The following is a 17,960-nucleotide window of genomic DNA, read 5'->3' on the forward strand; positions in this document are numbered from 1 at the left end:
CTCTCACACCAGTCCTGTAATGTCCCAAAGGAAAAGGACAAGATAAATGATTGTTCTACCCTGGTATACACCTAAGAGGTGCCTTCATGCCCTTTGGTACCTGGAATGCCTGTATTCAGAACAAAGAGATTGGGGGTATACCATGGGATCAGAAAAACAAAATAGAAAGCTGATTGGCTAAATCTAGTTTCAGATGATTCACAGAGTACCTTTTTACATGCAAACAGGATGAGTATAAAAAGAATAACTTTAGCATTGTAACTTTGGAAGCATCTTCTTTGTAAGGTGAATTTAACAACACTGCATGAGAAAGCTTTCTAGAAACTGGTCTCATATTGAGCCTTTCTTTCTGTACTATACTGTTATTGACTTTGAGCAATAAAACTGACTGGTATTGGTTGTTTGGTCTCTTGAATATATTTCATAATGAACTAAAGTGTGATCAAGCAATTTACTAAACAATTTATCAACAGACCCTTGGTGAATAGGGGGCCTTGAGGTGAAAGATCTCACTAGCCTCTTACCAATTCCCTGAATCATGTCATCTGGTTTTTGATTAGTTTGCAAGGGAATTATAGGGGGGGCATTTTTAGTGAGTGGGAGGAAAGATTGTTCTGTTTATACAAGATTCTTGGCTCTGGGGGACTTTACCCAATAGATTATAACATTTTGAAAGTAGATTTATTTCAGTAGTGAACATAATATATTTTTTAATCCAGCGCCAGAAATTGCGTGAAATTATTCTGCAGCAACAGCAGCAGAAGAAGAATGCTATCCGTCAGGAAAAAGCACTACAGGATCCAGCCACGCCTCCCCATGCAGCTCCGCATCAACACTGGCAGCAAGAAAATCTAAATCAGATTTTTAACCGACCTCCTCCTCCCTACCCTGGGAATATTAGAGCATCCATCATCCCTCCAGGTGGTCCAAGGTTTGCAGTGTTCCCAAAAGATCAACGTGGACCATTTCCTGCTGATGGGCAGTTTAATAGACCCCAATTTCCAGGAGATATGACTGCCATGGGAATGAGGCCTCATGGTCTTAGGTATGATTTTTGATTTCTTAAAATATAAGTATTTAAGAGAGTTCTAAACTGTTATAAGGATTTCCTGTAAAATGGCCTGTGCAACACTGACGTAATTTGCCTACCGCAGCCCCAATCCTGTAACCACTTATACACATGTTTAGCTTTAAGCACATGTGTAATCACTTTGAAGTAAATATATAAAGTTAAGTATGCATGTAAGCATCTGAGGTTATTGCAGCCTATATTTTTACGCTAGTTGATTGTGTGTGTTACTGGAAATTGTTCAGCAATTAAAACTTAGTAATACATTGTTGGTTTTTTGGCAGTTCGGGGGAGATGAAGGATGGGAATTTTTTTCCTTGCATTATGCCACCTGTGTATACAAGGCCCACAAAACTGCATTTTTAGACATTTATAGAGAAAATTATTTAATCCAACTTTAGTTTTGATTTATGAATATGGTGTCAATGAAAATATTATTGTCCTTGTGTAAAGTATACACAATCAAGAAACGACTTGTATTCTGTGTCATTATTTTTTTAAGTAGTGCCAAGATGTGAAATAAATATCAATACTGAAATATTGGGGGGGGGGGGTTGGTCCCCCAGTTTTCTTTTACGCTTACTGAGTTCAATTAAAATATGGAATGTCTAGCAAGATAGTTTTTGCTGTAAGAAGCATTTTTATCCAAGATTATTTGGGTTGAGGGGTTGGTACAGCACAAGTTGTTTGTTTAAACATAATGAATGCAGTTATTTTAGTTATATTTTTTCATTCTGTTCAGAAAGCTCACTTAAGTTTGAGATTGGTCAAAATAAAATATTTATTTAAATGTACTAAAGAACATAATATGTAAAATATTTAAGCAATTAGTTGTTTTCTGAAATATGCCAGATCAGGTGGGCCAAATGAATCAAGAGAACTAATTCTTTAATAAATCTTTGATTTCAGATTTGGGTTTCCAGGAGGTGGACATGGTCCACCAACAGGTCAAGAACGTTTTCTTGGGCCTCAACAACAAATGCAACGCGCTGGAGTTCCACCACAGCTGAGAAGATCTTTGTCTATAGATATGCCGAGGCCGTTGAACAACACACATATGAATAGTCCAGCTGGACTGTCTCAGCATTTTCCACCACAGGGTATTCAGGTTCAGCAACACAATATACTGGGGCAAGCATTCATTGAATTACGGCACAGAGCCCCTGATGGCAGACCAAGACTCCCCTTTAATTCATCTGCTGCTAATGTTATAGAGACAGCACCCCAGCATCAGCGGCATACAGGATTTATACCTAGGCAGGACTTTCAGGGTCCAAGACACATAGATCCAGTGAGACGTAATCCTCAAGGTCTAACTAACCAGTTACAGATGTCTACAAATTTGGAGCATTTGCCTCAATCTCAGCAGGATAATCGTGACCATCCGCCCGTGCTTGTCATGCGTTCTTTAAGTCATCCCCCGGTTAATGATGCTTTTTCAGGGACTCCTTTGCCTACATCTGCACCCACTGAGACACCTGGGAATCTACAGATTCCCAACCAGCCAACTGGATTAGAAGAGAAGCTTGATCCTGATGATCCCTCTGTAAAAGACTTAGATGTCAAAGACCTGGATGGGGTTGAAGTCAAGGACTTAGATGATGAGGATCTTGAAAATCTAAATCTAGATCCAGAGGATGGGAAAGGAGATGAATTGGACACTTTAGATAATCTAGAAACCAATGATCCTCACCTTGATGACCTTCTGAGATCAGGGGAATTTGACATAATTGCATACACAGACCCAGAACTTGATCTGGAGGATAAAAAAAGTATGTTTAATGAGGAATTGGATCTTAGTGTTCCTATAGATGACAAATTAGATATCCAGAGCAAGACAGAAGAACCAAAACAGAAAGAACAAAGTGATAAAACTTCAGTCCCTGCTGATGCTCTTTCTCCGCAGAAGAAATCTTCTATGGATAGTGAGATTAAAACAGAAGTGCTTTCTCCAAACTCATTAGAGGAAACGAAGTCTGAAAATGAAAAAAATGATGGACATGTGGAATCTGCAGGCCCTCAGCTTGCTGCTGAAACAAAGTTAAATGATGGAGAAAAAGCTCCTGTGCAGCCTAATAATCCAGAATTACCTGACAAAACTATTACTGCGCATCAGGAAGCAACTGTGTCTAGTTCAAATGCTGCTCAGCTGCCTGCTCAGGGTGTTATAAGTTCTTGCAGTATTTCTGGATCCACACCAGTCCTTTCAAGTCTGCTGGCCAATGAGAGTTCAGATAACTCGGACATAAGGACATTAGGCTCTTCACCTCAGTCTTTGCCAGCAACACAAACAAATCACGTATCGGGTGTTTCACAAACACTAATGACACCTGCTGGACAAATCTTGGAAAACACTTTAAATTCGAGTCTGACCGTGGTTCCACGAATAAACCATAGCTTCTCTCAAGGGGCAACAGTAAATGCAGGATTTATCCAAGGTCAGTCAACTAATCACAGCTTTGGGACAGGACAACCTGGTAATCAAGCCGTGGCTTTGGCAAACCGCCCTGGTCCCAGTGGCATATCTGGTCCGCAGCAGATAATGCTCCCTCAGACTCTAGCCCAGCAGCAAAATCGTGAGAGACCTCTTTTGCTAGAGGAGCAGCCCCTTCTTCTGCAGGATCTTTTGGATCAGGAAAGGCAGGAGCAGCAGCAGCAGCGACAGATGCAAGCCATGATTCGTCAGCGTTCAGAGCCATTTTTCCCCAATATTGGTATGTATGTGATATCTTTTTTCATGCTGGTTAGTTCACTAGACAAATACCATATCAATTTATATTATTTAGATGTATAAAACAGGTATTTTTAATCCACGGCTAGTAATGTAATACGAAAATGCTAAAAAACATACTGCGTCAATGTGTGGTACAGGAGTCTAAACACAACTGGAGCTTTCTGACTAGCGGTCACTGATGTATCAATATCAATAATGTCTACTAAGTGCACAAGTCGGACTCCTTTTCCTGATTTTTTTATATATATAAATTCTATTTCATAATAGCAGTAAATTCCTTCTCCATGTCACTGTTCATGGTGACTAAGGCAGCCCTCTCAAATACCTCCATTAACTTGGTGGTGATTGTAATTTAACAGATTCGCCTTCTAGCCATGTCTCCTGTTCCAGCCTCTCTCGAACTAATATCCCTTCTTTTGCGTTTCTTGGCTCACTGTAGCAATGAAAGTTATTCCATTTGCTATAATAGCACTGTCAATCCTATTCCTGAGATGCTTGCAGAAGTGCAAGTTTCTTACAGAATATAGAAACCTGCATGTTAATCCCTAGTTATAAAGTGAAGAAAAAAATTAATTTGCAGTACGCATGGTTAAATGATTGTAATACAGTTGCTTTAAATTCAAAGGGATTAGTACATGTGCCAATACTGGAAATATTCATTATGTTGGTAGTTCAGTAAAATCAAAATGTTCAGCTATGTAATTCTTTACTATTTTTGTTTCATAGATTTTGATGCAATCACTGATCCCATAATGAAAGCAAAAATGGTAGCTCTTAAAGGTATCAATAAAGTAATGGCACAGAGCAATATGGGGATGCCACCAATGGTTATGAACAGGTAGGCAAAAGATGACACTATTGTTTAAAGTAAAAAAGTAAAAGTGACCCAAAGTATTATAATTTTTAGCCACCAGCATCAATAGACCTGAAGAAGAGCTCTGTGTGTCTTGAAAGCTTGTGTCTCTCACCAACAGAAGTTGGTCCAATAAAAGATATGAGCTCACCCACGTTGTCCCTCTGGAGTCTGAAAACTCATTTTCAGCATCAGCAAATTATAGACCATCACAGCGAATCATAGTAGTAAGATGTGGGAAAAAGCCCGTGTTATCATTTAGCTCATACTCTATGGCAATATAGCATTGCTCCCTACTGGACTGGAATCAGAAGACCTGGGTTCCATTTTCAGCTCTACCACTGACCTATTGTAAGACTTTGGGCAAGCCACTTCATGTCTTTCTACCTGAGTTTCCTCATCTCTAAAATGTGTGATGATATATACAGTAGAACCTCAGAGTTATGAACATCAGAATTACGAACTCTCCGGTCAACCACACACTGCATTTGGAACCAGAAGTGTGCAATCATGTAGCAGCTCAGACCAAAAAAAAAAAAAGCAAATACAGTACAGTAGTGTTTTAACCATAAGCTACTAAAACAGTAAAGGGAAAGCAGCATTTTTCTTCTGCATAGTAAAGATCTATGAATCAAAATTGCTATTCAAGATTTAATTATTTTATTGTTATTACTGTCATAAAATTCCTAGTGCTTTTATCTAGACTAATTTTAAATGGTCCAAGCAATAGAGCTTCCAGCACTTCCCTCATAAGTCTGTACTCTATAGTGTAATAAAGCTGGACTGTTAGTAATGAAGACTTCACCATGGTGGTCCATGCCCTTGCCACTTCTAAGCTACATTACTGCAACTGTGACTATTTGCAGCTACCCTAGAACAGTGTTTTTTAAAGCGTGGGTCACAACCCACTACTGGATCGCAGCATGTAAGGCGCTGGGTCGCCTTGCTCTGGTCAGCACTGCCGTTAAAAGTCCCGTTGACGGTGCTGCCCAGCTAAGGCAGGCTAGTGCCTACCTTTTCCGACACTGCACTGTGCCCCGGAAGCGGCCAGCAGCAGGTCCGGCTTCTAGGCAGGGGGGCCACAAGGCTCCGCACACTGCCGCCGCCCTGAGCACTGGCTCCGCACTCCCATTGGCCAGTTGCTGGCCAATGGGAACTGGGGGGGGTGGGCCTGCAGGCAAGAGTTGTGCGGAGCCGCTTGAGCACCTCTTCCTAGGAGCCAGACATGCAGCTGGCCACTTCCAGGCCACAGTACGGTCCGTGGTGCATCCCGGCTGCGTCGCTGACCAGGAACTGCCAGAGGTAAGTCCATACCCCAACCCCGCGCCCCAATCTCCTGCCACAACCCTGAGCCCCCCCCCCAAACCTGAAACCACTTCTTGAACCCCAAACTCCTCATCCCCAGCCCCCCCCACAGAGCCTGCATCCCCAACCCCCTGCCCCAGCCCTGAGCCTCCCCAAAACCAGAGCCCCTCCTGCACCCCAAACCCCTCATCCCCAGCCCAGAGCCCTGACTCCCTCCCACACCACAACCCCCTGCCCCAGCCCTGAGCCTCCCCAAAACCAGAGCGCCTCCTGCACCGCACACCCCTCATCCCCAGCCCAGAACCCTGACTCCCTCCCGCACCCCAACCGCTTGCCCTAGCCCTGAGCCGCCCTAAACCCAGAAGCCTTTCCTGCACCCCAAACCCCTCATCCCTGGCTCCACCCCATAGCCTGCACCCCCAGCCCAGAGCCGTAACCCCCTTCCACACCCCAACCCCCTACCCCAGCCCAGAGCTTGCTCCCACACCCTGAACCCCTCATTCCCGGCCCCACCCCATAGCCCTCACCCCCAACCCTCTGCCCCAGCCCTGAGCTCCTCCCACACCCCAAACCCCTCATCCCCAGCTCTGTTGGGTCACGGGCATCAATAATTTTCTTCAACTGGGTCCCCAGAAAAAAAATTCGAAAACCACTGCCCTAGAAGAGCACTTAGAAACTTGTGCTAGTGCAGATTATAGTGACACCCATCCTCAGTGGCAGGATAACTGTGAGCACTGGCTTCCTCTTTGTTTCTAAATGCAATAAAAGGAATTGATTGTGATATTCAGACGCCATGATCTAGGACACAGCCCCATGACAAATTCCATCTCCTTCTGTCTTGTCATTGTGGTTAAGCTCTTTGGGGTTCCATTTGTTGTTGCTCCCTGGAGTTACAGTGTCCCAGTTTAGCAGCAGGGCCTTTTAAAAAACTATAATGCCCAAAATGCTGTTTACCCTAATTTGTGCAGGTATTTATACTGTGGTCTCTAAGCACATTGAATCCTACTTTTTCCATCACATAGCATTTAAAATTCAAGCACAGAGACTTCTCCAGTGATCTGTATGTATTCAGCTGTCCTTATGAATCATCACTATTAGGAAACTCCAGGTAGCTCCTGGTATTAGGCAACATAAGCCATTTTTAGTTAATGCCTTTGTGAATTATAAGGCACAAGAGGTTGAACTTAAGACAAAGTGTTACAAGGGTGGAATAAGAAATATCATTTTCAAAATCTGGCAAGTAATTAGGATGTAGTAGTTCTAACAAATGTCTCTAAAAGGTTTGGACGTTTTATTTTAGATCAAAATAATTTGAAACAATGCATCTGTACTAAAGTGCTCACTGGTTTTAAAAGTCTGTTATAGCTGATCTTTATGTATCAATAGGTTTCCCTTTATGGGTCAGCCAATGTCAGGAACGCAGACTAGTGAAGGCCAGAATCTTATGCAGCAACCAATTACACAGGTAACATAACTTAATATGACAGTTACAGCAGAAGTGTTTATAAATGATGAATATTTTATTTTCTTCTTAAAAGGAATTGTGATTTAGTCACTTTGCCTATACATTTTACTGATTTTTAGGATGGAAGTTTGACACCTCAGATTTCTAGGCCTAATCCTCCGAATTTTGGTCCTGGTTTTGTCAGTAAGTATAAACCTTATAATTTCTTGTATATGAACCTGGGGTTTCATATTGCAGTTTCTTTTTTAAAGGGAAATGTCACACATGAATACTTGATTGCCAAAAAATATTTTCCTAGCTCCACTAATTCTCTGGCTTACTTAAAATTTATCATTTCATAATTATGATATTAATTCATAACAAAATACAAACTCTTAAAACATTAAAACAATATCAACATTTCATATTAACATTTTATCTAAAAAAATCCTCAAAACATCGTGAGAAAAGATGGAAATTTATACAAATAGGAATCTGATAGTATTAATCATATAGAGTAATTAGTATTTTCCAATGGCAAAAGAATAGTAATTAATTATATATTAAACTATAGTCAGCTATCTCAAAAATCTAATAATGACTGCTGGATCTCTATTGGAATAGTTATCCAAAATAACAAGTTATTTTTAATTTAAAAATGAAAAAGGTTTTTGCATCATCAGTCAAAAAGAAAAAAGATTTTTGGAATTTAGTTAAGCAAAGCTTGTCAGAAAACCAGAAAAACTAACTGCAGGAACTTCTACCTAAAGAGAGAGCAATTTTAGTCATCCAGAATTGGTGTTTTTAGAAATACTTGGAAACGTGTATCTATTTTAGTTGATACACCTAATATTTCATTTCCTCCTGCCCCGCCCCCAACAACTGTAGCCCTTACATTCTATCATGAGAGAGATTTAACTGTAGATTTAAATACTGAACATTTTTTTACATATCCTAAGAAGTTTTTGTGTCTGTAAAAAATCTCCCCAAGTATTTAATAACAACAAAACAGAAGTAGCTAGATTCCCCCCTCCAGATATTGGAGGCCCAATGCACAAAATGCAGTTAGAAACTTTACTCGAGTTTTCTAGACTTTCTGGGAGGGATTTTCAATATAGTTAAATCAATGCTGAATGTTAATGAGACCAGATCTGGGCCAATATTGAGCCCTTTTGAAAATCCCACCCTCCTGTTTTTTTTTTTTGATGCAACAAGCAGTTACCCTTAACGAGGACATGTTAATATTTCAGTATGTTCAATCTCACTTTCCTGAGCCAAACATCTTTTCTCCGCATCCACAAAGATATTCTCTAACATTTCCACTCAGTTGTCACTTTGGGCAATATTATTAGACAGAGAATCTAATCTAGCATTGAAGGAATCAAGGTATCCGTTGAGAATATGAATAGCTGTAAGAATTGAATCAATAGATACACTAGATTCTGCAAGTGCGTGTAGTGCAGTGACAACTAAGGTAGAATAAGGTGGGTATTGGAGCACAAGGGAAGACCTGTTTGTGCCGAAACCATTGTACATCATAAGGATATCTGCAAAACATGTTTATAATGGAGTTCTGTCCCTGTTTTTCTGTTTACTGTATCTATTGACTCACTTCTGGGTGACCAGGCAAAAAAACTGGGTGACTGGGCAACAAATGGCAGATGAAATTCAAAGTAATGCACATTGGAAAATGTAATCCCAACTATACATATAAAATGATGGCGTCTGAATTGCTGTTACCACTCAAGAAAGAGATCTGAACACATCCAAGTGAACAGAATGTTGGGAATCATTAAGTAAGGGATAAATAATAAAACAGGAAAATATCATATTGCCTCTATATAAATCCATGGTATGCCCACATCTTGAATACTGCATGCAGATGTGGTTGCCCCATCTCAAAAAGACAGATTGGACTTGGAAAAGGTTCAGAAAAGGGCAACAAAAATTATTAGGGGTATGGAGTGACTTCCATATGAGGAGAGATTAATAAGACTGGGACTTTTTAGCTTGGAAAAGAGATGACTAAGGGGGGATATGATAGAGCTCTATAAAATCCTGACTGGTGTGGAGAAAGTAAATAAGGAAGTGTTATTTACTCCTTCTCATAACACAAAAACTAGGTGCCACCAAATGAAATTAATAGGAAGCAGGACTAAAACAAACAAAAGGAAGTATTTTTTCACACAACGCACAGTCAACCTGTGGAACTCCTTGTCAGATGATGATGTGAAGGCCAGCACTATAACAGGGTTCAAAAAAGAACTAAATTCATGGAGGGATAGGTCCATCAATGGCTATTAGGCAGGATGGGCAGGGAGGGTGTCCCTAGCCACTGTTTGCCAGAAGCTGGGAATGGGTGACAGGGGATGGATCACTTGATGATTACCTGCTCTGTTCATTCCCTCTGGGGCACTTGCCATTGACCACTGTCGGAAGACAGGATACTGGGCTAGATGGACCCTTGGTCTGACCCAGTATGGCATTTCTTATGTTCTATCATATGAGAAAACTGGTACTGTTCCCAGACCTGGCCTCCTTCTCCCCAATCCTAGATTGAAAGCAGCTGAGAATATTATTGGAAGTACAGTAGATTCTGCTTATTAGCAATCCCTCATTTGCCAGCAAAAAAAAGTTGCCATTATACAGCATTTGTCAATAAGCAGAAGGCAAGTTTGCAGGGCTGCAGCCAGGGTGGACACATCCCAGTGCTTCCTTCCCTGGCTGCAGCCCCACAAACCTGCCTGCAGGCAGGGCAGCAGCAGGGAGGGAGGTTCCAGCCCAGATGCCAGGGCCTCTTACTCTGAGCAGAGGCCTTGGGGGCCCACAGAGCTGCATGGTACCTCTCCCTGTGCTTCCAGGGGGTCGAAGCTCCTCACATCCCAGCTCTTCCTTCTCTAGGTGCAGCCCCCACTAGGGTGCAGCCCAGAGAGCACAGGGAAAGGTACCACATAATTCTAGCATCAAGGCTGCAGCCCCACTCCCTGCTAGTGCCCGCCCATAGCCTCCCCTCCCAGTCTGCAGCCCCTCACTTCCTATGTAGACCCTGTGCACTGGCAGGTTTTCAAGGCTGCAGCCCCAGAAGGAAGCTCTGGGTTGTGCTGAGCACTGGGCACAGGTAAGTTCGTGTGGCTGCAGCCAAGGAAGGCCTGTCCCAGCCCTTCCTTCCCTGGCTGCAGCTTTACAAACCGCCTGTGTTTGGAGCCTTTGTTCCAAAAAAATGTTTGTAATAAGAGGCATGCCATTGTCAATATCCAGAGGCCATTAACATTAAAGTAAACGGGATGGGATTAGCTCCTGGCAAAATGTTGCTATTAGCCCGATGTTAATATCTGGGTTGCTAGTAAGCAGAATCTACTGTAGCGTGCTTTGCCCCCAGGAGACGGGTGAAGGAGCCTTGGGGTTACTCTGTAGTGATCCTGATAGCCAAACTACATTTACGAGCTCTGAGAAGAGTAATACCCAGTTATCTGCCAAAAAGGGCAATTTCTGTAGTAAAAAGCTCTTTGGGACTGAAGGCCCTTGACTGAGAACTGGAGAAATATGCATTGTACATAAAAGACAACAAAAAACTCTCCTAAAATAAATAAATAACACTGAGACCCATTTTAAGTTGATCTTATTGCAGTGACTTCAGTAGTTCTTCAAAACAGTTTTTATTTTAATTAATAATTCTGTAGATGCTTGAGATTACAAATATCTCATGCAGTCTAATTTTTCTCAGTGATTTCTTATATTTCTTCCATTTCCTAGTGGTCTTATGTAAAAAAAAAATATAAAGAGATTCCCTTCTCACTGAATACAATTTTAAACACTATCTGTGGTCAGAGATGAGGTGATTTGTTACATTAATGGGCATAACTTTATATTCTTCTTCAAGTGATTGCTCAGGTCGATTCCATTCTAGGTGGGAGCGCGCCCATGTGCACGGTCATCAGAGATTTTTGCCTTAGCGGGATCCATAGGGCCAGCTGTAGCTGACCCCTTGAGTGCCGCGCTTAGGTGTCAGTATATCAGGCACTGCTGGCCCTGCGCCCTCTCAGTTCCTTCTTACCGCCCATGGTGGTTAGTTGGAATGCCTTTCCTTGCATAGCAAGGGCTAGCGGTTTCATATCTTCTGACTTCAAGCCTTAGGACCTTGGAAATAGTTGTTTATAGTTAAGGCTGTGAGTTTGTCACGGAGGTCGTGGATTCCATGACTTTACCTGACCTCCATGACTTCTGCAGCGGCTGGTGTGCCTGGCTCAGGGGCAGCTCAGGCAGCCCCTGCGCCAGATGCACCAGCTGCTGCTGGGGCCGTCTCGGGCCACTGCCACCTCCCGCCCTGCAGCAAAGTTTGTGTGGGGGAGGGAGCAGGAGCACGGGATGGGGTGAGGTGGGCTCTGGGGGGCTCCCCGGAAGCAGCAACATCCCCCTCCCTCAACTTCTAGGCAGAGGTGTGGCCAGGCAACTCTGCGCACAGCCTCCGCCCAGAGTGCTGGCTTCACAGCTCCCATTGGCTGGGAACCACAGCCAGTGGGAACTGCGGGAGTGGTGCCTGCAGGCTGAGGCTGTGTGCAGAGCTGCCTGGCCACACCTCCGCCTAGGAGCTAAGCAGCATTGCAGCTACCCCTCTGGCCGGATCTGCTGTCCCAGAACCATGGAAGCCTTTTACACCCGAACCTGGCGGCGCTGCACTTGATGGCTTGGCTACTGCATGTCTAAGCGTGGACGAATGGGCATGCTCGGCCCATGTTCAGTAGATTTTTCTGGGGAGCAGGAAACCCTCCACCAGAGTGACTTATGTGGCCAAATGGAAAAGGTTCACGTGCTGGGCCCCGGAATGAGGTATTCGGGCCGTGCAGGCCCCACTGCAGAAGGTACTGGATTATCTGCTGCACCTCAAACTCCAAGATTTGTCCCTGTCATCAATCAAGGTCGACCTGATCACTATCTCGGCTTTCCATCCTCCGTTCCAACACAGGTTGATCTTCACTCACGACCCAACAGCAGGGCTTTTGAAAGGTCTGGAGCATCTCTACCTGCACGTCTGGGATCCTGTCCCCCTCGGAACCTGAATCTCGTGCTGTTGAGGCTCACGGAGCCTCCCTTTGAGCCTCTGGCTTCCTGCTGTCTCCTGCTTCTCTCCTGGAAGGTTTCGTTCCTGATCACAATAACGTCAGCCCGCAAGGTGTCCAAGATTAGGGCACTCACTTCGGAGCCGCCCTATACAGTCTTCTACAAGGATAAAGTCCAGCTGCGACCTCACCCAGCGTTTCTGCGCAAGGTCATTTCCCAGTTTCATACTAGCCTGGATATATACTTACCCATCTTCTTTCCAAAGCCTTGTGCGTCAGATGAGGAGCTCAGGCTACACATCCTTCCATCCAGGACGTCAGGAGGGCACCGGCCTTCTACGTAGATAGAACAAAGCCATTCCGTAAGTCAGTGCAGTTGTTCGTTGCCGTGGCAGACAGAATGAAAGGTCGCCCAGTGTCTGCTAAGAGGATTTTGTCCTGGATCACGGCCTGTATCTGCTACTGCTATGAGCTGGTGAAAGTGCCTCTGCTGGCGATCATGACTGCACACTTGACTAGGGCACAAGTGTCGTCAGCAGCCTTCCTGGCACAGGTACCAATCCAAGAGATCTGTAGGGCCACTACCTGGTTGTCTGTCCACATGTTCGCATCTCATTATGTGCTTACCCAGCAAGCTCGAGACGACGTTGCCTTTGGCAGAGCAGTGCTGCAAGCTGCAAAACCGTGAACTCTGAGCCCACTTCCATTGATACTGCTTGTGAGTCACCTAGAATGGAATCAACATGAGCAAGCACTTGAAGAAGAAAAATTGGTTACCCACCTTTCATAACTGTTGTTCTTCAAGATGTGTAGCTCATGTCCATTCCATTACCCGCCCTCCTACCCTTCTGTCAGAGTTGCCAGCAAGAAGGAGCTGAGAGGGCGTAGGGCCGGCAGCACCTGATGTACCAACGCATGAGCATGGCACTCAAGGGGGCGCCACAGCTGGCCCTACGGATACCGCTAAGGCAAAAATCTCAGATAACTGTGCACATCTAGAATGGAATGGGCATGAGCAACACATCTCAAAAACCAACAGTTACGAAAGGTAAGTAACAATTTTTTTCGATCCCTTTGCTCTTATTACTCCTGTGGTCTGTGATTTCAACTGGCTATTTCAGTTGTGGTAAGGTGGTGTTTTTACCCTAGTATGCCATACATGCTTTGTATCCTATCTGTTTGAGAGACTGCCTCTCCCCATGTGTTACGATCATTTGAAATTCTTAAGTTTAGTTTAAACAGGAGGGGGCTGGTAGCAAAGTAAGGGTTTTCATTTCCCTTCTGGATCCACTAGAGCCCAAATTTGGTCATGACCAAATCATGGTACAAGATTCACCTGGGCTCCTATGCTTCCCCTGTGTTGGGGGCTGATTGGGAGATAAATGGAATGATGGCATAGAGTTTGTTTTTGGGGGACTTGGTGGGGCTTAGATATTGTTTGGGATTTGAAAGCCTTTTTAGAAGTTCTATTTCTTTTTGTGCATTTTTGATGGATACTGTTGTTTTAAATTTTGTGCTGCACGTAGAAAATCTGAAAGCCACAATAAATAACTCCTCCATTTAAAACAAGAGTCCTTAGTATAATATTAATGGTTACTTTCCTTGTATTCCCTCCCCCACCCCAGATGATTCACAAAGAAAGCAATATGAAGAATGGCTACAAGAAACACAACAACTTCTTCAAATGCAACAGAAATACCTTGAAGAGCAAATTGGAGCACACAGAAAATCAAAAAAAGCGCTGTCAGCAAAACAGCGCACTGCCAAAAAAGCTGGCCGTGAATTCCCAGAAGAAGATGCAGAACAGCTTAAGCATGTTACTGAGCAGCAGAGTATGGTCCAAAAACAGCTAGAACAGGTAACAATTGGGGGGGGAAACAGGACAGAATCTTTTCTGTTTAATATTAAAGTGTAAACACTGTAAGATTACTTGTTCCTTTAAATCCACTAGATATGTATTGTAACTAGGGCTGTCAAATGATTTAAAAAATTAATCGTGATTAATTGCAAGATTAAAAATATTAATTGCAATTAATCATAGTTTTAATCACACTGTTAATAATAGAATACCAATTTAAATTTATTATAAATATTTTTGGATTTTTTTCTACATTTTCAAATATATTCATTTCAATGACAGTGCAGAATGCTAAGTGTGCAGTGCTCACTTTATATTATTATTTGTATTGGAAATATTTGCACTGCAAAAAAAATAAACAAAAGATAGTGAAATCTACAAGTCAAATCATGAAGGGTCTTATGAACATTTAGCTTCTCTGGCATGTAAATACCTTGCAATGCCGGCTACAAGAGTGCCATGCGAATGCCTATGCTCACTTTCAGGTGACATTGTAAACAGGTAGCGGGCAGCATTATCTCCTGTAAATGTAAACAAACTTGTTTGTCTTAGTGATTGACTGAACAAGAAGTAGGACTCAGTGGACTTGTAAGCTCTACAGTTTTACATTGTTTTGTTTTTGAGTGCAGTTATGTAACCAAAAAAAATTATTCATTTGTAAGTTACACTTTCATGATAAAGAAATTACATGACAGTACTTGTATAAGGTGAATTGAAAAATACTGTTTCTTTTGTTTACCCTTTTACAGTGCAAATATTTGCAATAAAAATAATATAAAGTGAGCACTGTACACTTTGTATTCTGCATTGTAATTGAAATCAGTATATTTGAAAATGTAGAAAAACATCCAAATGTTTATAATAAATTTAAATTGGTATTCTATTATTGTTTAACAGTGCGATTAAAACTGCTCTTAATCATGATTAATTTTTTTAATCGAGTTAATTTGTTTTGAGTTCATTGCTTGAGTTAACTGTGATTAATTGACAGCCCTAATTGTAACTATTAAGCTCAGTGCAATTCATGTAAAAAACAAACAAACAACAAAACCCCTCATGTTTCACGAGTAATGTCAGTTATGAGATTCAGTTTCTCAGCATTACTGGAATTACAAGAAAAAACACTACAGTAGCAAAGGAAAAAAACCTGTTTTAAGAGTTTGGGAAGAGAGAGACTGGGTGGCAGCAGTGTGAAGGAAAGCCAGAGTCTATTCAGATGCACTGTCAATTATATAAGAATAGGAACATCTTGAAATACACGGCTATATTTCAACTGAAGGAATCCATCAACTAAGGGTTTTCTCTCCGATTTTATCATATCACCAGATTCACTTGGTAGCATTCTACCTTTGTAATTGCCAGTTATGTGTCATTTATTTTATATTTTCCTGTTCAAATGCCTTCTTTTATTACAGTTTAATTTCATATTTTTGTATGATCTTCCTTTTTTTTGTGAAAAACAAGAAATTCATAGAGAATACTAGGAGAGAGCTTATCATGTTACATGGTCACTATATAAAATAGTCACAGTTCAGAAGAAATCTGTTACTAGAGCTGTGCTGAGTGCAGTTTAGGAGCCTCTTTCTTATTCTTTAGAATTTAAGCCCAGGGTATGAAACTCATTTGGAGGAGAGGGGTGCACTTGTGGGCCAGGATATAATGTAAAGACTTTATGGTACCCGCAGTCCACAGCAGATATTCCACTGATGTCAGTGGGAAGTTTGCACAGAGATTAAGGGAACAGTGAATTTTTTTTGAAGTAACGAAGCTTTATTTATTATTTGTATAGCAGTCACTCTCATTCGCTAAGAAAGTATGGTCCACTTTAGACCTCTGCTACTTCTACCTTTTGTTTCTCTCCCTTCCTCATCTTTCCTCTGTCTTTCATTTCTGTTCTACCCTCAGTATCTCCTTCCCTGCAATAATTCCCAGATCTCACCCCTTTTATGTGCTGAAATGATTAGCAGTGAAATAGTTAATTTTGTCACAAAAGTGTCATCCTTGGGCTTTAGCATGGACACTCCCATCAGATTAATACGGAGAGAGGAGGTCACAGTTTTTAGTCATTGTTTCAGTCTGGCTGCAGACTAGGGCAAACATCATGACATCAGTTTACCTCAGCTCATCTTTGAAAAGTAATCTCTGCCGCCATGAGGGTTAGAAACTGACTTTTTTTAAAAAAGTGAAGAATTCTGCAGTGTGTGAGGCCATCATGCAAGTCACATAACTACATCATGTCACTGGATCCAGCCCACAAACTGTATATTTGACACACCTGGCCTAGGTCCTGATTCATCAAAGCACTTAAGCTTGTGCTTAACTTTCATCAAATTTTTAAGTCCCATTGAAGTCAATGGGGTTAAAGTTAAGCATGTATTTTTAATTGCTCCAGTAAACTGATGCCTTATGTCTTTGGCCAGCAGTGTTGGGCACAGTATTCTGCAAGGCATAACTGAGCAATTGTCGGTCGTATCTTCTTGCAATGGATATCCGTTCGTGAAGTATAGAATGTTTCTTGGCTTTTCTTTCCAATTTGTAGAAAGAGCATTTTCCTAGAAGGGGCTTGGTGCAATTCTGTAGAGACAGATGTGATGGGAAGATGAAGCAACCAAATATAATTTAATTTAAAATTTTTTTAACAACAATAGATCATAGATAAAGGAAACTTTTTTAATACAATATTGGTAATAATGCCTTGCACATACTCTACTTCATTCTAGTCTTATGCTTCTGTTACAGTTGCTAGCCATGATATTAATGATAGATAATTATGGCCTGTTAGTTAAGGTTGTTTTATTTTCTATTATTTTATAAACCTAAATTGCATTTGATGCCAGAAGGTGCCGAGCTCCCTCAACTTCCTTTGAAGTCAGTGATGCCCTGATTAAGAACAACACTTAAACATATGCTTAAGTGGAACTTAAACATGCTTGAATTTAAATATGTGCTTAAATGTTTTTCTGAACAAAGGCCTGAAAGCTGAAGGGTGCTTAGCTGGCTCCAGGCTCAAGCCCCAGTGCCTATTGCCATTGGGCCAAAAGAAGTCTGATGAGGTTCAACAAGGACAAGTGCAGAGTCCTGCACTTAGGATGGAAGAATCCCGTGCACCTCTACAGACTAGGGACCGAATGGCTAGGCAGCAGTTCTACAGAAAAGGACGTAGGGGTTACAGTGGACGAGAAGCTGGATATGAGTCAACAGTGTGCCCTTGTTGCCAAGAAGGCCAATGGCATTTTGGGATGTAGAAGTAGGGGCATTGCCAGCAGAACGAGGGATGTGATCGTTCCCCTCTATATGACATTGGTGAGGCCTCATCTGGAGTACTGTGTCCAGTTTTGGGCCCCACACTACAGGAAGGATGTGGACAAATTGGAAAACGTCCAGCGGAGGGCAACAAAAATGATTAGGGGACTGGAACACATGACTTACGAGTAGAGGCTGAGGGAACTGGGATTGTTTAGTCTGCGGAAGAGAAGAATAAGGGGGGGGATTTGATAGCTGCTTTCAACTACCTGAAAGGGGGTTCCAAAGAGGATGGCTCTAGACTGTTCTCAGTGGTAGCAGATGACAGAACAAGGAGTAATGGTCTCAAGTTGCAGTGAGGGAGGTTTAGGTTGGATATTAGGAAAAACTTTTTCAC

General features: G+C 42.2%; 1 protein-coding gene across 27 annotated transcripts in view; it reads left to right on the forward strand.

Moving 5' to 3' along the window:
- The window catches only part of KMT2C (lysine methyltransferase 2C), a 327,313-nt gene that overhangs the window by 280,858 nt on the left and 28,495 nt on the right, over nt 1–17,960 (forward strand). For all 27 annotated transcript variants that reach the window (XM_043541583.1, XM_043541577.1, XM_043541582.1 and 24 more), the window contains 6 exons: nt 720–1,045; nt 1,979–3,783; nt 4,530–4,641; nt 7,348–7,426; nt 7,546–7,609; nt 14,088–14,320. In XM_043541583.1, the coding sequence (XP_043397518.1) occupies nt 720–1,045; nt 1,979–3,783; nt 4,530–4,641; nt 7,348–7,426; nt 7,546–7,609; nt 14,088–14,320 (2,619 nt within the window). The remainder of the gene's footprint in view (nt 1–719; nt 1,046–1,978; nt 3,784–4,529; nt 4,642–7,347; nt 7,427–7,545; nt 7,610–14,087; nt 14,321–17,960) is intronic.

The sequence above is a fragment of the Chelonia mydas genome, chromosome 2 (assembly GCF_015237465.2).
Source record: "Chelonia mydas isolate rCheMyd1 chromosome 2, rCheMyd1.pri.v2, whole genome shotgun sequence".
Lineage (NCBI taxonomy): Eukaryota > Metazoa > Chordata > Testudines > Cheloniidae > Chelonia > Chelonia mydas.